The sequence below is a fragment of the Sorex fumeus genome, unplaced genomic scaffold, assembly GCF_029834395.1.
Source record: "Sorex fumeus unplaced genomic scaffold, SorFum_2.1 ptg000122l, whole genome shotgun sequence".
In the NCBI taxonomy this organism is placed as follows: domain Eukaryota; kingdom Metazoa; phylum Chordata; class Mammalia; order Eulipotyphla; family Soricidae; genus Sorex; species Sorex fumeus.
The window spans coordinates 10,713,923-10,734,469 of NW_026606179.1; the positions used below are offsets into that span (position 1 = coordinate 10,713,923).

Here is a 20,547-nt window from a genome sequence, read left to right on the forward strand (position 1 = left end):
GTGATCCCTGTGCACAGAGTCCAGAACAAGCCCTGAGCACAGCCCAGAACTTAAAACAAATAACCACCCCCCCATATGATGACAAAAATACTTGGAGGCATAGGAAGGGGAAGGTTACAGAGGGGCTTTCGGAGTAACCGGGGGCTCCCCTGCCATGCCAGACAAAAGGAGATCTCAGATCTGGCAGAAGAGGTGCCGGGGGGACAAGGCAAGGGCATTCCCGAGAGACCCTAGCCCTGGGTTCGGGCTGTGGACAGCCGTGGTCTGATGGTGTGCTGCACCCCGTCCTCTGCCCCGGCCGAGACTGCGGCGTCGGGGCTCGGGCGCTCAGGCCCTGCGGGCGGCGGGCAGCAGCGCGCTATCGAACTGGTAGGTGAGTTTGCGCTTCACCTTGCGGATCTCGCCGGTCTTGGCGTAGTTGCGCAGCGCGCGGGCCAGCTTCTGGTAGGTCATGCGCTTGCGGTTGCCCTTCTGCTGGCCCCAGCGGCGCGCCAGCAATTCCTTGTGCTTGGACGAGAACTGGAAGACGCCGGCTCCCGGCTCCACCCACCACACGCACTCCCGCATGTCCCCGCGCGTCAGCAGTCCCAGCAGGAACTGGTACAGGCGCAGCTTCTTGCGGGCACCTGCGAGGGGAGGGCGCGGCGCGTGAATGGGGGCGGGGGATGGTCCCCAGAACTGCCCTGTATGCTTGGCAGGCAGCAGCCCCCCCTCCCATGCCCGACCGCGTGGGGGTCTCCCAGGACTGCCCGGAGTAGCCACTGAGAGTGCCCCCCCAAACAAAGTCACACAGGGGTCCTCATAGTGCTTATCCAAAAACCCCAGCCAATTTTGCCCTCTAGTTGCGGGAGTCGCTTCTGTGCGGTGCTCTGTCCCAAGCCAGCAGTCACATGCACCCTAATCCTTGGGACTTGGAAGGACAGCGGTCCAGTGGCCAAGGAGCTGCGGTTGGGGGCATGCTGACTCCCGTTTCTCTCAGCACGACCAAGGGCTGGGATCCTGGGAGTGGTGTCTGTGTGTGAGGGCGGTGACTTCTGGCATGTTCATTTTAGGCAAGTACCCACCTTCCATAGAGCTAGGGGGTGACTCACATGCATCTCAGGACACTAGACAGATACCCAAGCCCCCACCCTCAGCTGTGTGGCATTGGGGTGGTGACTCAACCTCCCTGAGCTGGTCTGCTCAGCTGTAAGGGAGGCTGGTGTGTGTGTGTGTGTGTGTGTGTGTGTGTGTGTGTGTGTGTGTGTCCCTGGCACAACTCGGGCACTCTTACATCTGGGCTCACTATGGGGCCTCCATCTGAACCCCATGAGACAGAGTGGTGTAGAAAATATCTGTTTTGCAGATGGGGAAACTGAGGGATAGAGAGAGACTGTAATGAGCAATGCCAGGTTCCTAGGGGTTGAGCAGGAGGGCTGACAGACATGGAGGTGGGAGCAGGAGTGAATGATTGCGGATCAGCTGGGTGTGTGTGTAAACACCATGCGGAGGCGCCTTCTCATACACACACACAGACACACAAACACACACACATACACACACGGGCTTCTCCCGCTGACTGAATGCAGCGGCCCAGCCTCACAGGGTGCCGGGAAGCCTGGAGGCCTTATTGGCATTAATTGATTTCGGGAACAAAATGTTTGATTTCCACCTGCCAGTATGAATGCCCTGCTTTCCGTTAGTGCTGAGCGCTGCACTGTTTTCACCCCTCCATCCACCAGGTGGGAGGGAGGAGGCAGTAAGTGGAGAGACTTGCTCCATATTACACAGCCACCAGGGGTCGCTGGAGGACACAGGAAGGTCCTTGGGATGGTGGGGTCCCTGGAGCCGCCTTGGCCCTGGTTGCTCCACGTACCTGCCTCTGATGCCCTCCCTTCAGGGCCAGCGCCGAGGGCCTCGTCTGACTCGCTGTCTGAGACCTCCAGCGCGGGGCCGTCCAACAGAATCTCCGCCTCTTCGTATGGTATGTATGCCGGGGGGCCCAGGGTCTATAGGATGAGATGGCTCTGGGTCCCCTCTGCCCAGCCCACCCCTCCCTTGGCTTCCTTCTCCTGGTGTCCTGCTGAGGCCCTCCACCTTTGGTGCCAATCCCCATGGAGTGGACAAATTGTCCCGTCTGCTCTTGATGGTCAGTGCAGGGTGCCAGGATGGCACCAGGTAAATTTCTACCAAGCGGGGCCAGGCACAGAGCCCTGGGTATGCGCTGCGTGCAGATGTCCCCCAGCTACACATCACCCTGAACATTGCCCCAGAGAGATCCCAGAGCACAGAGCCAGGTGTAGGCCTTGAGTGTTCCCCGCCCAAGAAAAAGCAAGTTGGGAGGCAATGTTCAGGGCTTACTCCTGGCTCTGCACTCAGGGGCCACTCCTGGAAGGCTTGGGGACCTGGATATGGGGCTGGGGATTGAACCCAGGTCAGCTGTGTGCAAGGCAAGTGTCCTACCCGCTGTCCTATCTCTCCAGCCTCCAAAGCTTCTTTTATTCCATCAGTGCATTGCTTCTGCTGCTCACCTGGATGGGGAAGTCTTCTGCGGGGTACCCTGGGAAGCCGGGCCCCAGGGACTCCACACTGGGCGCCAGGTCCAGGCTTCCTGCTGGGTTGTATGTCGTGGGTCCGTAGCACAGTTGGACACCCTGGGTGTGGCTGAAGGTGGCCATGGCTGGGTCAAAGGCTTCGTATGAGGCTGCGGGGACAGGTGGGGCCTCGGCCCATCCCCACAGAGAGTCTGGGGATGAACACAGGGTCAGGACCAGCCAGCCAGGTCTCCTGGGCCACACTGGGCACAGAGGGGCCATTGTGGGCCGTGCAAATCTCCGGCCTCAGGATTTGCATGTGCAAGCATGAATGAGCCACAGAGCAGGGAGAGGGTCAAGAAGCCTAGGCGCCCCCAAATCCTGGGCCTCAGCACCCCCGCCATAGACAGGATCCCCCAGACATAGTTGGGGAGGGGCATGGGAAAGGGCCCCTCACCTGGAGCGCCCTCGGAGTCGGGATATCCGGGGTGTTTGCCTGTGTCCAGGTCATAGAAGACTCCATCTGGGTACTGAGGGAGGACAAGGGGTCATCTTGGGTTGTGGGGAGTTTCCCCCAACTTGGGACCGGCAGAGAAACTCTGAGAGGAGGGGAAAGGAGGAAACAGGCGGCATGAAGTAGGGAGAGAAGCCCTGAGACAGATGTAGGGCTGGAGGGATGGGACAGCAGAGGGGCTGCTGCCCAGCCAGCAGCCGACCTGGACTCAGTCCCTGGCACCACACAGGGTGCCCCGAGCCCTGCCGGGAGTGATCTCTTGAGCACAGAGGCAGGAGTCAGCTGGCTTCTGAAGCTCCTGGCAGACCCAGAAACTCAAGGAGGAGCCTCATAGACCTAGAGAAGTACCCATCCCTGCCTGCAGTAGGGAGAGGACGTCCTTATGAAGGGGGGACCCACATCAGCCGCCACACTGCCTCCATTCACCCCAAGATCTTGTGTTACTTTGCAACGAGTTGATCCTCCACAACACCCCCATCTCTCCACCAGTCTCTCCTGTGTGTCCCCAGAACTGAAAATGTCCTGTCCATCCACAACTTCATTCTAGAAAAGTCAGCAGCTTGATTATAGCCCAGGAGGAAAGGTCTGATTTCCCCCAGGGTGGCCTCCGGGGCAGAAAACGAGATGGGGGGGGGCAGGGAGGAGAAACTCAGGCTTGCTGTGTGTTGAAGAAAAACCCCAAAGGGGGTAGGCAGGGCCTTAGTCGCTCCTGTAGGACCCACTTTCAAAATGGCTCACAGACTCTGGGGAGGAGGCATCCACCTCTGTGGGCTGCGGGTCCACAGTGGGGAGCAGCGGGGAACTGGGTCCCACTGTCAGTGAGGCCCCACTAAAGAAGAAATGTCCCCATCCCGCCTGCTGGGTCTCTTCCAAGTTCATGAGTGAGGCTTGCTTTACTTCTCGGGGCTGGTTTGTGGGTTTCTGGGAGCACAGTGGGGGTTGGGGATCGTTGCGTGTGTCTGAGGTATTACCAAGGATCATTTGGGGGGTTGTTTTAGGGCCACATCTGTCGATGCTCAGGGGTTACTCCTGGCTCTGTGCTCAGGCATTATTCCTGGCAGTGCTCAGGGGACCCTATGGGATGCCAGGGATTAAATCCAGGTCTGCCAAGACAAATACCCTCCCAGCTGTACTCTTGCTCCGGCCCCAAGAGGACCCTTTTTGAACACACAAAGCTGAGAAGAAAATACAGATGGAAGCTTTGCAAATTGTGGGGTGAACCCCGGCAGAGACAAGGTCAAAGGCACAAAGACCGCTCTCCTCCAGATCCCCCCATGGAAACACTTCTCTGATGGAGGGGGTGGAGGGGGAAACTGAGGCAGAGAATGCAAGGGAGCCTCAGAGACCCATTCCCCTCCCTGGCTGCCAGGACCCCCACTCACCAGACAGCTGAAGTGTGGAGTGTCGAGCCTGGAGGGGGAGAGACACAAGGGCATGGCTGTCATCGGGCTTCACCGGAGTGTCCACAACAGGGGCCAGTGGGCGTAGCTGCAGCTGTGACCCCCACAGCCCATCTGCTGGGGTGTCTGTGAGAGCAGCCCTACCTCACCACACTCCCCACAGCCCCCAGCACACAGGAAGTGGGGGGCAGGGGCCAGGCAAATGTCCCCCTCCCTGGGGGGGATTTGCATAGACCAAGGCTGGGGGGGGGGGTGGGCAGGGAAAGTGAAGGAGAGAAAGTCCCCGAGGGGCGGAGATGTGGGCACAAGCAGCCTGGGCGCGGGAAGATGGGGACGCCAGGCCAGTTCTGAGCCCCCTGAGATGGGGGCAGAGGGAAGGGCCTGGCAGGAGGAGCTAGGAAGACTCAGACAGCAAGACAGACAGACGGAAGGACAGACAGATGAACTGTGGCAAGGAGAGAGACCCACAGAGCAAAGGGACGAGTGGAGCCCCCATGTGACAGGATGGACCGAGGGTGGGGTGGGGGCACTGGGGCAGAGCTGGGAGGGGGCTGCAGAGGGAGAGGTCCTTCCCTGGGGCAAGGCTGGGAGCACCCCACTTACTGTGCAGCCTCCAGGGCGAGCATGGTGGCGCGGGGCTGGGCTGGCAGGCGCTGCAGCCTCCAGCCCTATTTATACCTTGGCCCAGCCCCTGGCAGGGGGCGGGGAAGGGGGGGCAGGGGTGCTGGCAGCCACTCAGCCCTCCCCGAAAATCCCCTCAGGGAGGGGGTCAGGGGAGGGGGCCAGATTGATTGCACAAGCCTTGTCACGTGATGGTGGGCAGGGCAGACCCAGGGGCCATCTGGATTTGGGGATCCCCATGGTTGGGGGGTGGGGGCTGACCCTGAGGGAGCCGGCAGAGGCCTGGACAAGGCAGAAGGGCTGACAGGGCATGGGGGGGGGGGCGGGGAGGGGGGCCTGGATTCAGGCATGACAGCACCTGGAGGTGCAAGGGAAAGAAGGGGTCCCTAGGGTCTCTGAGGGAAACCCAGTCTTGAAGCCACTGAGGACCCCGAAGTGGAAATATCGTGGGTGTGACAGGGAGGGAGGTCCCCTTGTCCTGTGGGGAGTGGCAGACTCCGTGCCAGGGGCTGCCCCAGCTGCAGGAAACAGGCACCTGGGGCGGGTGCGGGGTGGGTGTGCCCTCAAGCAAGGCAGGGGGCCTGGGGAGACTGAGGCAGGCCAGGCAGCAGAGGGCTGAGGTAGGGTAGGCAGTCAAGGAGAAACGGGGGCAGGATGGGCAGCAGAGGAAAAACTGAGGCAGGAAGGGCAGCAGAGGGGAACTAAAGCAGGACAGCTAGCAAAAAGGGAAACTGAGTCAGGACGGGCAGCAGAGGGGAAACTGAGGCAGGATGGGCAGCAGAGGGAAACTAAAGCAGGATAGCCAGCAAAGAGGGAAACTGAGGCAGGATGGGCAACACAGGTAAGAGGGGGCAGGCGGATGGCAGAGGGGAGAGTTGAGGGGCCTCAGGGGTGGGTGAGCAGGTGCAGGGTGTCTCAGTGCAGATGGCCCCCCACTCTCCTGCACCAAGCCCTTGTTCCCATCCCCCAAGAACAGACAGAGTCCAGCTGACACCAGCCCAAACTTTATTCACCAGCAATGTGACCACTCCACCCCACGCACAGCAGAGGGGCTGTGGCCAGCTTGGGGGTCACCAGGCCTCGGGGCCTGGCGGCCCGAAGCGTCGCAGCAGCTGCTCCTGGTCCTCCAGGTCCTTGCGCACCTTCTTGCGCATGTAGAAGATGGGGCAGTCCCGGCTGCGGGTAAGCGCAGGGTCAGGGTGGCGCCAGAGCTCGCGCCCGCTGCCCAGCCTCGAGACAGGAGGGGACCGTTCCCAGGACTTTGGTCCCTGCCTGCTGTCCACCCAAACCTCTCCCGAGCTGGCTGTTTGCTCACCAGGCACGGGGGGAGCCGATAACAGCGGGTGCCCGTGCGGCGCGGGGCCACCAGCCGTATATCACCTGTCACCTGGCGTGGGAACCCGCCCCGCCCGCATGTTCCCTGGGGAAAGGCCGGCCCGCCCTGGGGGCCAGAGTAGTCTGTGCTCTGCCCGGGGACCCCCACACCCTGCGGGACCTGGCTGGGCGGGAAGGGACATGCGGGAGCTGGGGGCGGGGTCCCACCTGGTGCAGATGACGTCCTCGTGCAGGCTGCCCTGGCAGCGCTGGCACTGCGTCCAGAGGCGCGAGAAGCGCTCCTCCAGGGCATTCAAGTGTGACACCTGGAGACAGTGGGGCTGGGCTGAGCAGATGCCCGCCGCCCTCCCCCTCCCCCCAGCCTGCTGTGGTGCTCCCTCACCTCCTTCTGATACAGCTCGGACTCCCGGGGCTGGCAGAACCTGCACACGGCGCCTGGGGGTGGGGGAGCACAGGGGGACGCTGGGGCAGGGCCACGGCCCAGCCTCGCCGGCCCAGCCCCTTCCCTGCCTGCGGCTGAAAGTCCCGGGAGCCAGAGAACAAGGGAGCGAGTGTGTGTGGGGGGAAAACTCCCGGGAACTCCCGGCTGGGGCGGCGGCAGCGCCCCCTGCAGGCGGGCGGCTCACCCTGGTGGTTGAGGACCGTACGGCAGCCGATGCAGCAGCTGCGGCGCTTGGCGAAGGCCAGCAGGCCGCCCACCTTGCCCGTGAGCACTGTCTTGCAGCGCGTGTGATCCCCGCCTGTGGGTGAAGACGGTGGGTGGGCAGGGCGCCTCGAGCTGGGGGGGGGTGCCCTCCTGCCCTGCTCCTCCCCCGGCCCCTCATACGCAGCAGCACTGCCTCGGCGCGGCCCTCGCCCAGGATGGGCTCAAAGATGCGCAGCAGTGGCTTGGCGAGCTGCTGCTCCAGGTAGTACTGCGTGTCAATGGGCAGGCTGTGCTCCAGCACGTACAGGGGGTCCTGCAGCAGGGAGGGCCGTCACCATGCGCGGGAGCCGCCCACTGCACCCCTGTGCCCCCGGATGGGCTGCAGTGGAGGGCTCCTGGGGTCTGGGCGGGGCAGGGGAACAGTAGGGGCCGGGTGGCAGGCGCTGGGGCCGCCTCACCTGGCTGGCTCCCAGGGGCGTGTTGGGGGGCGGGTCTCCAGCCCCGGGGCCCCCAGAGGGAACCACCCATCCCACTGGCTGGAAAGCAGAAGTGAGAGCGGGGGCGGTGGCAGGGGCGCAGCTGGCCTGACCTCGGACTTCATGTAGGCGGCCACGCCCTTGGCGGCCCCGATGATCACGTAGGGGACGCGGTCACCCAGGCTTGGCGCGCTCCCGGGGTCCCGCTTCCTCATCCTGCGGGGAGACCACGGGTCAGGGCGACTGGGAGGCGCGCAGGAAGCGGCTATTTCTGGCCGACCCCATCCCCCGCCGGCGGACCTCTCGGCCAGCTCCACGTGGGCCTGCTTGCCCGCATAGTCGGCAGTCGCGCGCGTCAGCTCCTTGGTGATGACCAGCTGCGAGATGTCGATGCGGTTGCACAGCAGGTCCGAGATGACGTCCTGGGCATGCGCCACGGCGCCCGCGGGGTCCCTACGCACGGTGGGGGGAGCACCAGGCCTTAGACGCTGGAGCGCAGCCAGGGCGGGGAGGGCGCACGCAGATGGCCAAGCCCACACTTTCCACCCGCGAACCGCGGCCAAGCGCAGGCCGGCACCTGTGTCCCCACGGAGGGGGGTGTGGGGGGTCTCCCGGGTCAGAGAGAGGAGGGTTGGCTACAGGCCACACCTGTCAATGAGCAGGCGGCGCAGAGAGGCAGTGACGAGGTTGGCCACCAGGGGGCAGTTGTCCCTGCGCACGGCCTCCAGGCCTTTGCAGTCCATGCGGTCGTGGGCATCTGGCTGGGAGGAGAAGAGCAACCCCGCGTAGCGCTTCTTGCTGATGAGCAGGTAGGGGAAGTAGACCTAGGGGGCAAGGCAGAGATCAAGGAAGCCTCAGGCCCGGGTCTGGCCTGTATGTAGCTTTAGGCCAACCTCCCCTGAAAAGTCCGGACCCAGAAATGTCGGCCACCTGGAGGTGAACCCTGATGCTGAGGACAGTGCTCAGAATTTGGGGAGCCCCTGCCAGGGAGCCCAATCTGACACAAGCACCCACAGGAGCGTGAGATGGTGTTGAGTATGCCCCAAGGTCCAGAGGGGGCAACCCCAGGAGAGCTCCAAATCCAGGTGTAGAAAGAGACCCCAGGGCATCTGTGGGTCACACTTGACCTTGAGCTGGAATCTGGGGCTCCCAAGCAGGGAAACTCTTACCAATGAGAGGTGCTGACCCAACCGGCAGAGATCGGTTTCCCATGCCAGGAAACTGCACAAATGCACTCTGTCCTGGCGGGGTGCTGTGGGGGGCCCCGGACCACCACAGCCTGTGCCTGAGCCCCAGAGCCATGCCCAGGGCACCCAAAAGAAAGACCCAAGCACGGAGCTGAGTGATAGGACAGCGGGGATGGCACGTGCCTTTCAATGGGCGACCCTGGATTTGATCCCTCCTGAGCTGCCAGGTGTGGCCTCCTCCCACCTACCTTTTCAAACTCCAGCCGGATGGGCGGGGGGAAGTGTCCTGATACCCAGTCTGCGGCCTCCCGTCCCAGTGCCATGGCCTCAGCCACAGACGAGACACCAAAGCGGCACATGACGGAGTCCGTGTCCCCGTATACCACCTGTGGGGAAGGGCCGTGAGCGGGGTCAGGCTGCCCCCACCCCACCCCACAGGCAGCGGTGGCCTGACCTTGGCATCTGCGCTGTAGCCACTGTCTCGAGTGTACTTGGACTCCACGAGCTGCTTCGTCTTCTCGATCATCTGGCGCCCAAAGCCGGTGACACTCTAGGGGTGTGGAGGGCAGACTGAAGGCCCGGGGCCACCCCTGGTGGATACGGCTGTCTGGAGACCCGGGCTCAGGGCAGTGTCCCCCCACCAGCTGCCACTTCCAAACCAGGGCTGGGAGCAGAACCAGGCAGTTCACCCACCTACACACTAGAGCCATTAATGGGGGAGGGGTTCGGCCACCCTGTGTGCTGTGGTATCTGCTATCAGCCTGACCCCTGGCTCCTTCGGAGCCCTTTTCCTATGTGGTGAACCCTTAAAGGAACACAGGCCCAGGGCTGGGGGGGCATCTGCAGGGCTGCCCACGCCACATCCCCCTGAAAGCTGCTAGGCATGGCACCTGGTCTCCTAGGGGACCCCCAGCAGCCCCGCCCCACCCACTGAACCATCTTTGTCTTGTGGATGGAATAAACTGTGACTGCATTCAGACCTGTCGGGAGTTCTGGCCCATCTTGGGAACGGGGGCCTGGGATGCAGGTACTGCCAGCCTGGCCCCGTGACTGGGGACAGGGCTTCCCAGGGCAGGGAGGCGGGGGGTGGGGGGGGGCCTCCGTCTAGACAGGGTCAGGAGGCAGCATGCACACTGACAGCCACTGGGAGACCTGGTCTGCTCATGGGGGGAGGGGTCACTCCCCTGCGCCCAGGGAGTGGGTGGGGTGCTGACTGTGACGCAGTGCTGCCTGTGCCTCTTCCGCCCCACGCTGGCACCCCACGCACCTGCGAGATCTCCAGGCAGGGCAGCTTGCCCACCTGGGCGCCGGTGAAGCCGTACACCGAGTTGGCGCTCACTTTCAGCGCCAGCTGCCGCCCGTCCAGGACCTGCCGCCGCAGGGGGTCTGTTTCCCGTGCCAGCTCAGCCTTGGCCCTGGGGGGGGGGGGGCGGGGAACAGCCACTCAAGACCAGGTCTCTGGCAAGGGGAGCACGGGGAGGTGCAGCCCCCTCCCCGCCTACCTCTTGCGAGCACTAAGGAGGTTCTCCAGGATCTGGGGGAGCAGCCCCTTCCGCACAGACGCCTTCACAAACTCGTCCCCTGTGGGCGTCCGGATGAACTGCTCCTCGGTCAGGCTGCGGGGCAGATGGGTCACACCAAGCCGCCCTCTGGACACCCCCGCCTCCCTCCCGGGCCTGGGAGGGGCTGTACCCCAGCTTCTGGGCGGCCCCAGGCCTCAGAAGGGTGGTGTAGCACAGATTGTGGGCCATCATGATGGAGGGGTACAGGGATGAGAAGTCCAACGTTGCAATCGGCACGTCGTAGTACCTGGCAGGTGGGGGGGGGAGGTGTCACACCCAGTGCCCCGGTCCCAGAGTCCCGGCCCAGCCTCGAGGCTCACCCTTTGAGGGGCTCGATGACGGTGGCCCCCGTGTAGTCCTCACCGCCTTCGCTCTTCACCACGGGCATCAGCAGCCCCTGGCGCATGGCCTGTGGGGAGGGTCAGGCTCAGGCGGGCCCAGGGTCACTGGGGAGACCCCCCGAGTGCTGCCCACTGACCTGCCGTAGCAGCTGCGACACCACCTTGACCTGCTGGCCCCGGCTGAGCAGGTAGCCGAGGGGCACGCCGGTGACGCGGGCCATCTCCACCGCATTCACCAGCACCATGAGCCGCTCAAGCAGCCGGAGCGGCAGGAAGGCGTCCTTGAGGCAGTACACGGCCAGGCGGCGGCGCGTCTGCGCATTCCCGTTCTGGGGGCGGCACACGGGGACGGGTCAGGGGGGCAGGGGGAAGGGGTTGGAAATGGAGAGGGGGCAGGGAGTGAGGGGTCAGGGTAGGGAACCACTGGGAGGTCAGGAGTGAGTCTGAATTGGGAGGTCAGGAAATGAGAAGGTGAGGGAGTAAGGATTTGAGGAAGGCGTTGAGAGACGAGGGGGTCACGGAGGGAGGAGGGTCTGAGCGGGGAAGCCAGGGAGAGGCTGAGGCATGAGCCCGGGAGAGCAGAGGAAGCCGTGGCCTGCAGGGCTGGGGGCCCAGGTGGGGCAGCGGCGGGCGGATGTGGGCGAGGGGTACCTGCAGGTCGGTGATGATGCTGTGCTGCACGTCCTCCTTCTGCTCGCCCAGGAAGTGAAAGCTCACGGCGTTGAGCGTGTAGGAGCGGAGCTTGTGCTCCCGCAGCAGCACCTGGGGTGGGGCAGGCAGGAGGCTGGGGTGAGGCACGGCGCGGGGACCAGCCCAGGGTGGGCCCAGGTGGGGTGCAGGCACTTACCTGCAGCATGTCCATCTGCACGCGGCCCACCATGCTGACCACCTTGCTGTCCCGCCGGCCCGTCTGCTTCGACTGGAACGACGAGTCTCGGATGGTGGAGCGGAGGCCGCGCACACGGCCCAGGAAGGGGAAGTTCGGCACCTGGGGACAGTGGGGAGCAGGCCAGGCTGCAGGGGGGCACTCGCTTCTGTCCATCTTTCATCCCAGTGGCGCTCGGGTGGGAGGGGGGGTGCTGGGGGCAGGAACCCAGCGGGAGTTCAGAGGGTGAGAGGGAGGTCAGGGAGTGACAGTCCTCATGAGAGGATATCAGAGGGGGGAGGTAGGGAGGAGTCAGCAGGCAGCCTGCAGTGAACTTGGTTTGTCTTTCATGACACTTGAGCCCAAAGTGCTGGGAGAAGGAAGAACCATAAGTGACACCCGGGTCGTGGGGGCTCGACTGAGCCTCACCTGACACTGAGGACCCTGCCCAGGGCATGACCTCTTTGGGAAAAGGCTTTGCAGGTGATGGAGTAAAGGTGAGGACATTGGGGGTATCCCAGGGACAGGGGTGGAGCATCAGGGCTATGTGGGGGTTTTGGGGTGGCCATAGGCTCCTGTCGGGCACAGCCCTAGGGAGAGAGCAGGTGGAGACACGAGTCCTGCAAAGGGGGTGCAGGAGGGCAGGACCCCAATCTGCCTCACCTTGAGAGTCTCGGCCCGAGAGATGAGGTAGGGAAGGTCGAAGTTCTGGATGTTATAGCCAGTGATCACATCAGGGTCCAGGGTGCGGATGAAGTTCGACCAGGCCTGGGTGGGGGGACAGCCACAGGGTCACCTACTCGTCACCTGGCACCATCACATCACAGACACCCTGCCCCCCACCCCCACTGCTGGGAAGATTCTGGAAGGCCCTAGAACCCTCCTGCCTGTGGGGAAGCCAGGTGGGGGCTCACAACCGGAAACCACACACAGGTCTGGCCCAGGATCTGGGGAATCTGAGGATAAAGGGGGAAAGGGCCAGGCGTCACCTCGAGCAGCTCCTCCTCCCGCTCGTAGCTCTGCACTTTGGCGCCCAGGATGGGGGCGCAGGGTTGCAGCGTGAGCGCCAGGCGCAGGAAAGGCTCAGGCTCACCCCAGCGCAGGCCCAGCGAGCAGATCTGGATCACAGGATCCCGCTCAGGCTCGGGGAAGATACCTATGGGGACAGGGGGCCCAGGCACCTGACTCCCAGCCGCACACCACCCCTAACCCCACCGTCCGCACATGCCCAACACGGCTCCCCGCTGCCGTCACCCCCGGCCAGCCGGCCACCAAGCTCCGGGCAGGCCAGACCTTTGCGGCCGGCGCACTCAATGTCGAAGCTGAGCACACGCAAGGGCGCAATGCGCTGCCACTGGCCCTCAGGCGGATGACTGACCACATGGGACCACAGCACGTCCACTTCCAGCTGGCACAATGTGACCTGCAGGGACACCCACAGGTCAGCCCCGCAGATACCCAGCACCCCGCCCCGCCAAGTGCTCTCGCCCCCACCTTCTCCTCGGGCCTCAGCACATATTTCCCGGCTGGCAGCTCCAGCCAGTTGCAGCCCACGATGTCCGTGTCCACCATGAACCTGTGAGCAGAGGGCCAAGGGACTCCTGGGGACACTAAGCCAACAGGGACCAGAGGCCTGTGTAGGAATAGGGCTTCACAGTGGGAGTCAGAGGGCAGAGGTCCGCGTAGGGGTGGGACCGTGCAGGGGAGGGTCAGAGGGCAGAGGCCCACGTGGAGACAGGGCTGTGCAGGGGCTGGGGACACGGCCCATACCGGATCTCAAAGTCGACGTTGGCCTCGTACGGTGGGAAGCTGGGGGTGCCCAGGCCCGCCACACGGATGCCCTGCTCCAGGAGGCGGCGGGCGGGGGCCACGAGGCGGGGCAGCGCCAGTGTGATGCGCAGGAATGGGGAGGGGCCGCGGCCGTGGTACCCAAACATGCCTGCGGGCAGAGGCAGCTAGCACCAGCAGGGCGGGCTCCCCCCCCCCCCCCGTCCCCCCATGCCCCCTGCCCGCGAACACTCACTCTCTCGGGAGCACAGCTCCAGGCCCTGCACCGCCGGCCCACTGAGCTCCTTCCCGCCACGCTGGTCCCGGCTGATGGCCGCGTTTAGCTCCCGCTGCAGGTCCGCCAGGTGCTCGGGCCCGAAGCCTAAGGTGGAGGGTCGCTCAGAGGTGCCAGGGGACCCCTGGAGGCCAGGGCAAAGGGTGGCCTCGGGGCAGGGGCACTCACCAGGGGGCGCAGGAGTGTAGAAGTAGGGCGCAAAGCCATGGATGTGGCAGCACACCGAGACGCCCTCGTCAGTGACCCCGAAGGCACGGAGCACAGGTACCGGGTCTCGGGAGGGGGAGGGCACCCCCGGCAGGGGCCGAGCAGCACCTGGAGGTGGGGGGGGCGCTGCAGTCAGGTTGTCCGGGATCACCCCCATTGCTCCTCCAGGTGAGAACTAGCACTCCTGTATCTTAGGGTGCCCCACCTTATTCCCACACAGCCCTTGCCCTTTCTTCACAAGGAGAAAGCAGAAAGTGACTCTTTTTCCTGGAGTGTGGAGGGGGGCCACCAAGCAGTACTGGGGGTCTTGGTCCATGGGAGCAGCAGTGCTGTGTGGCGCTGCGGGGTACTTGGGATCAAAGATGGGTCCCTGGCATGGAGACAAGCCCCATGGGCGAGCCCCGCTTCAACCCGGACAGTATCTGGCCCCAAGACAGCGACATCAAGGCCTGGCGGCTCTTTACTATGGGGCCCTGGGAAGGATGCACTTCCGCCCTGCCTGGGCCCAGGGAGGCTGTAGCTGGGGGCTGCAACCTGGTTTCTGTCTCTACCACGTTCCTCACCTTGTTACACACCTGCTCCCCTCAGAGGCCTTCCCGCAGTCTCCCCTGCACCCACACCCCTGCTGCTGCCTCCCAGAGGCACCCCCCAGACCTCCAACCCCTGACCCTGCCTCCCATCACTCACCACCCAGCAGCCCCTCTGTGGGAAGATGTTCCTCTCCTCCAGGAAGCCTTCCCAGACTTCCTGCCACCCCAGCCCTGGGTGGGCACTGCCTGGGCTCCAGACTTACCCACGTAATGGTCAATCTCCAACTGCTGGAAGATGAGGGGCTCCACCTGGGGGTCCAGGGGGGGTGGGGTGGGCCGTAGCCAGCGGGCATCCATGGCTGGCAGGGAGAAATGGCCTGGGGAGGGGCAGGGAGGCACAGAGACATGGAGCACAGTGACACCCCCCAGGGAGCCGGCCCCCACCTGCCCACCCGCCTAACCGTCGGCAGCGCCCTCCAGCGTCGGCTGTGCCGCCTCCTCTTCCTGCTCCTGCAGCCTGCGCTCGGCTTCCAGTTCCTCCATTAGTGCCAGCTCCTCCTCAAACTGGGATGGTCGTGGCGCTTCATCCTCATCCCACAATCCCCCGCGGGCTCGCTTTTGGGGGCCCCCAGGCTCCGAGGCCAGCCGCCGCTTGCCCTCCATCCTGTGGGGTACACGGGAGCAAGGTGAGGGCACTGGCCTGGCTGGCAACACACAACCCACCTCCTGGGTCTCCCAAGTGGGGACCAGGGCCGGCAGAGCAGACAGCATTGGGCAGGGACCCCAGATGGGCAAGGCAGAGACAGACGAGATGGAGACCACACACCCAGCTCTGCACTGTACCCCAGTCACTGGGCTGTGCCCCCAAGATGCTGCCCCTGCCTCTTCCATGAACAAGGCTTCTGTTTGGCGTATTCATAACAAGCTCCAGCACGAGCAGGTCAGTGGTGGAAAGGCTGACGAGGAAGGGGCAAGTGGGGCTGATCTGGAGTGATGGGAACGTGCCGTGGGTCCACCCGTGTGCCCCCTTCCCCCCACATGCCAGGCCTTCTGGGCAGAAGTGCTATCGCCCTGCAAAGCTGCGCTTGCCAGGTTACTTCCGGAAGCACTGTTTGCCATGCCAAAAGGCTGGAAACCACCTAAATGTCCTCCATGGGGGACTGTTTAAATAAATCACACTGACTCTGTTCACTGGGAATAGTATGCAGCTATATAAAGGAACGAGGAAGCGCTACAGGGAGTGTGGGGAGGTTCTCAAAGACTCATTGTTAACCAGGGAAAGAAAAAAGGTCTAAGGAAATATTTACTCCGATCCCCGCCCTTACGAACCAATCAAGGCTGTCAGGTAAAACTACCCATCTGGAATCTTCCAAAAGCTCCATGTTGTAAAAAGAAAAAAAAAAAAAAGGTGGGAGTGCAGCAGAAAAGTACTTGGGGTGAAAGGAGAAGCCAGAGAAATCCACCTGGGCTCCCAGCATAAAACCCCTGGCAGGGCTGGAGAGACAGTGCAAGGGGAGGAAGAGCACATGTCTTGCATGCAGCTTGATCCCCAGTACTACACGGCCCTCTGAGCACTGAGCTGGGAGCAGCTCCCAAATGCTGCTGTATGTGGCCCAGCAAAACACAGGGGCTAGAGCACTAGGATTGCAGGGTGAATGCTGGCCCTGCATACAGCAGACCCAGGCTTGATCCGGCGCCCCAGAGGATCCCCGCACCCACCGGGAGTGATCCCTGAGCACAGAGGCAGGAGTCAGCCTCTGAGCACTGGCTAGTGTGGTTCCAAACCAAACCAAACCACACCACACCACAATAAAGGCCCCTGCAAGTAGTCACACAATAGGGCCCGCCAGCGCGGGGCTGCCCGGGAGACAGGTTGTCCTGCTGGTGACAGTGGCCAGCTCTGAGGACAACAGTGGGCTGGCCAGGCAGGACAAGGCCTGCTGACGTGGCTGGCTCACCATCACCACAGCCTGCTAACAGGAAAAGCACGTGCAGGGGAGTTGAAATGCAGCCAGTGAGGAGCAGGGGAGAGGCTAATGTGTGTTGGGAAGGGGGGCGGGCAAGGAGTGGCACCATGGTCAGGGCAGGACCCCAACCCTAGCACCCTGGCACCCCACATGTGCCCCGCAACACACGCGCCAAGCGGGCAGGTTCAGTGGGCGACCATCAGCCGGGGTCGGCGCCCCGCCCACGATGCTGCTGCTCCAGCCCCATTGCAGCTTAAGCGCTTTCTCCCATCACTCTTAGCCACCACCCCCTCCAGGGTCCTTTCCTCCCGTCTGTCCCCTCTAGGAACACTTTCCTTCTTGGGACATTTTCCCAGAACAGGATCAGGCAGAGCCTGGTGGCTTTCACTCAGTTTTCCAGATGAGCCCCCCCATCCCCCCGCCTCCAATTCCACAGCAGAGTTGAGGGGTCCTCAAGGAGGGAACATCCTTCTGGGTATCTGCCTGCACTGGTGGGTGTGAATGCCTGCCTGCGCTGGTGGCGTGTGTCTGCCTTTGTATCAGCGGCCCTGTATAGATAGGGAGGGAGGCCAGAGGGACGCACCACACTGCCCAGCACCTCTTCGGTCCTTTGGCAGGGAACCAGAGTGCACACAGGTCTTACCCCACAGGAAGAAAAAAGTCGTGAGGCACCTACTCTCGTCTGCTCCCCCAGGGCAGGGCCCACAGACTCAGAGCTAGGCGATGGGACAAGGCTGTCCAGCCAGGCCCTAGCCCAGACGCATGGTGCCAGGGAAGGCCCCAGAACACAATTGATGTTTCTTGGCTGGGGGCCCTGTCCTGTTCACTTGGGGGCAGGTGGCCTCAGAAGGAAGTTCGTATGTCCCATCACATGTCCCCCATCAGGCTTGGGGCACAGAGAACAGAGTCCAAGTGTGAGGCTCAGGGTCTGGCCAGGGTGTCTCCAGGATACTCCCTGTTAGTCTCTCCAGTCCAGACCCATCTGGCTGACCCGGCAGCTGTGGACCCAGAGCTGTCTCCAAGCTTCCGACACCAAAGCCCGGCTCTCCCAATTCAGCCACTACCAGCAGCAACCCTGATGACAGCCAGCCCTCTGCACAGAGCTGCTCCTTCTGCAGCTCTGCTTCCTGAGGACCAAGCCCCAAACTTGCCTGGGGCACCCTTCATGCCCCTCCAGTGCTTGAAGTTAAACACCATTCACTAACCTGTTTCTTCAGCTGCCTTTGGTACCAGGTCAGTGGCCAGCAAAGCCGAGGCAGGCGCCCCCCCCCACCACCCCTGCCCAGCCAGCATTGCCATCAACATGATTAGCAGCACTGGGGGTCAAACTATGGTCTCACTGGCAAGGCAGTTGGGAAACCTCCAAGTTACATCTCTCCCCTAACGCTACCTTCCAGCTGGGGAATGAATGTACTCCCGGAGGCTGACTGCGCCCCCTGTTGGAGCAGGGCGACCCCTGCACAGGCACCAGTAGATAAACTGGCCAGGCCTCAGGGGGCTCCCCACATTAGGTCCTGCCAGCACCCCAATTTCTCCTCCTACAACTGGGTGGGCTGCACCATCAGATCGGTCCAGCCATCTCCACTTTGCTCAGAGCCTGGGTCCTGTGACTGGCATCTGACATCCCCGGCTGTGCAGAGGCCTGGGGCACACATATGGAGGAGGCCCTGCGTCCGTCCCTTGGGGGAATGGTCCCAAGGAGTGACCCCAGCACCGAGCTAGGAGTGGCTTCCAAACCAACCAATGGCTGGAACGATAGTATAGCCAGTGGGGAGGGCGCTTGCCTTGTACACAGCGACCTAGGTCAATCCCCATCATCCCAGAGGGTCCCTCATGCACTGCTGAGTGAGCCCTGAGCACAGACAGAGCCAGGAGTAAGTCCTGGGTACCTCCAGGTGTGCCCCCCAACAACAACAAAAAAAATCAATCTTCCCACAGTCAGTCCACGGGCCTGCACAACACGTGCCCTCCTGCTCCCTTCCCGGGCTCCTGCCATGAAGGGGTGCCCAGCTCCTTCAGACGGCCTCACCCAATCTCCCCCCCGACTCCAGGTCCAGATGTGCCTGGCCATCTGCCTGCAGGCCAACCCTCTCAGGTCCCCACATGCTCCCCCAGCTCAGTGACTGTTCGGAGCCAGCACCCCAAGAGTATGCCGAGAGCACAGACTCGGTTGCTCCTGTGTCCCCCAAAACCAGCGCTCAAAAAACATTTTATTGGGTCTGGAGCAATAGTACAGTGGGTAGGGCGTTTGCCTTACTTGCGGCCAACCCAGGTTCAATTCCCAGCATCCCATATGGACCCCTAAGCACCGCCAGAATTCCTGAATGCAGAGCCAGGAGTAACCCCTGTGCATCGCCAGGTGTGACCGAAAAAGAAAAAAAAAAACTTTATTGGGGGAGGGGGGGAGACCACATCAGGCAGTGCTCAGAGCTGGACTCCTGGCTCTGCACTCAGGGATGACTTCTGGCAGTGCATGGGGGACCAAAGAGGGTGCCCCACCACAGTAATATCTCCCCAGCCCCTAGATAAACATTTTCTGAAGGACAAAGGACTCGGGGCTCATCACCAGGACCCCACCACTGATACAATGTCCAGGATGCTGCCCAGGTGGGCACAGCTCTGGATGGGGGCTGAAGCAGCTCCTGAGCTGGGGGGGCAGCTCGACTGGGGAGACTGAGAACGCCCATCTGCTTGCTCCCCACTGGCACCCAACTCCAAGGGAACCACAAATACACCCCGCAGGTTCTGTTCTGCTGGAACAGGACGACCTCTCTGGCTTCCCTGCATCGCCCCACAGGATCGGGTGTATCCTGAGGAGTCACATCCCCTTAGACTCATCAAAGGCGCCAACAGCCCAACGACTCTTCCCTGAGTCCTTCCTTCCCCCACCCCCGCTGTTGCAGTTCAGCACTCAGAGTTGCGATCTCTGGGCATCCCCCCATCCCACCCATCTGGATTATCACTGGCTCCGCACAGCTGCCCTAGGGCGGACAAGGAAAGAGGGAAGACCCGCTCAGTGTGGGGGCTGAGATGGGGACCAGGGGCTGCTTGCCACAGAGTGAGACATCTTTTCTAGCCCCCATCTGCTCGCTCCAAACTCTTCATCACGATGGCACTCCCAAACCTGCTCTTTCGACCTTGCCCATGGAGGCCTGCAGCTCCAGCTAACTCATCCAAGTCCTTCTCCTACTCTTTACACCCTGTGGGCTCCAACCCCCTGAAACAACTTTTTTGTTGTTGCTTTTTTGAGGGCACACCCGGTGGCATGCTCAGGGTTTACTCCTGGCTCTGCACTCAGGAATCGTGGTGGTGCTCAGGTATCTCTATGGGATGCCAGAGATCGAACCGGGGTGGCCTCGTGCAAGGCTAAAGCCCTCTCCGCTGTGCTATGGCTTCGGGAGCTCCCCCCCGCCCCCCCGCCCCCCGCCATACAACCTGACCTGAGGTTCTCTCCACCTGCACCCCGACCCCTCTTCCCTTCCGCCTGACTCCTGCTACAGTCCAGCCAAGCTAAGTAGTTCAGGACATTCTCAACACTGTCCGGGGGTCCCGATGCCCGTCCAGGCTAGAAAGCCGGATCCCATCTAAGGTCCTTGCACCCGAGGCCGCTCTCCCCACCTCCCTCCAATGCCGTGCCCCAGAGAGGCGAAGCGGCATCACTCCAGCTATCCAATCCGCTTCCCGTCCGCCTGGACCCGCCAGACTTCTGGAAGCGTCGGTTCCCCCGCAGACGGCCGCCAAATTTCTTAAGCTCCCCCAAACTCTCCCAATCCAGTCCATCTTTAAGTCCCGGGGGTCGCGCAGGCCGGGGAACCCCCGACCCCGAGCCCCTTCAAGCGCGCCGCCGCCCCGCGCACGCGTCCCAGGCCCCTTGCCCCAGCCAGGGGGACGCGAACCCCTCGCACCCCGCAGCCCCTCATCGCCCTCTTTCAAGCCTAGTGCCTGGCTCCTTAAAGACCCCCTTCTTGCCGGGCGGTGACCCCAGCTAGCGCCCGTTCCCCTCACACACCTGCTTCAAACAGCTTTTCCCGCCACAGCCTCCGCCGCCGTGACCCCTGACTCCGGCGCGCGCAGGCGCAGAGCAGCCGCGCGCCAGCCGGGCCCCGCCCCGCATACCCAAATAGGGAAATGCCCCGCCCAATACGGACCTGCGCCCCGCCCCCAATCTAGCATGTGGCTACGCCCCATACGGTAAATCCTCAGCACAAGCCGCCCTCTTTAATGTTGGACTCTAAGCCACACCCCTTTCTTGAGGCTCCGCCTCGCAGCTCGCCCGCCCTGGCGCTGCGCACGCATCCGCCCGTCCCCGCCCCTGCTGGCC

At 62.9% G+C, this 20,547-nt stretch overlaps 2 protein-coding genes across 2 annotated transcripts; both read right to left on the minus strand.

Moving 5' to 3' along the window:
- Nucleotides 1-327: 327 nt before the first annotated feature.
- SPIB (Spi-B transcription factor) lies at nucleotides 328-5,053 on the minus strand. Its single transcript, XM_056135923.1, has 6 exons — nucleotides 5,031-5,053; nucleotides 4,410-4,437; nucleotides 2,971-3,043; nucleotides 2,511-2,725; nucleotides 1,856-1,988; nucleotides 328-626 (listed from the first exon to the last, which is right to left on the minus strand). Exons 1-6 carry the CDS (start codon nucleotides 5,051-5,053, stop codon nucleotides 328-330), a joined length of 771 nt encoding a protein of 256 aa, XP_055991898.1.
- A 1,044-nt stretch (nucleotides 5,054-6,097) lies between these two features.
- Nucleotides 6,098-20,323, minus strand: POLD1 (DNA polymerase delta 1, catalytic subunit). The gene is made up of 27 exons (XM_056135922.1): nucleotides 20,236-20,323; nucleotides 14,721-14,923; nucleotides 14,523-14,636; nucleotides 13,691-13,837; nucleotides 13,484-13,609; nucleotides 13,231-13,399; nucleotides 12,955-13,036; nucleotides 12,754-12,883; nucleotides 12,450-12,616; nucleotides 12,124-12,228; nucleotides 11,443-11,583; nucleotides 11,247-11,357; nucleotides 10,733-10,924; nucleotides 10,575-10,663; nucleotides 10,385-10,501; nucleotides 10,195-10,308; nucleotides 9,960-10,107; nucleotides 9,147-9,242; nucleotides 8,941-9,078; nucleotides 8,154-8,329; nucleotides 7,806-7,958; nucleotides 7,619-7,721; nucleotides 7,210-7,342; nucleotides 7,010-7,123; nucleotides 6,766-6,818; nucleotides 6,591-6,688; nucleotides 6,098-6,224 (listed from the first exon to the last, which is right to left on the minus strand). The coding sequence occupies exons 2-27, from the start codon at nucleotides 14,920-14,922 to the stop codon at nucleotides 6,119-6,121; spliced, it is 3,324 nt and encodes a 1,107-aa protein (XP_055991897.1). The 5' UTR covers nucleotide 14,923; nucleotides 20,236-20,323; the 3' UTR covers nucleotides 6,098-6,118.
- Nucleotides 20,324-20,547: the final 224 nt, after the last annotated feature.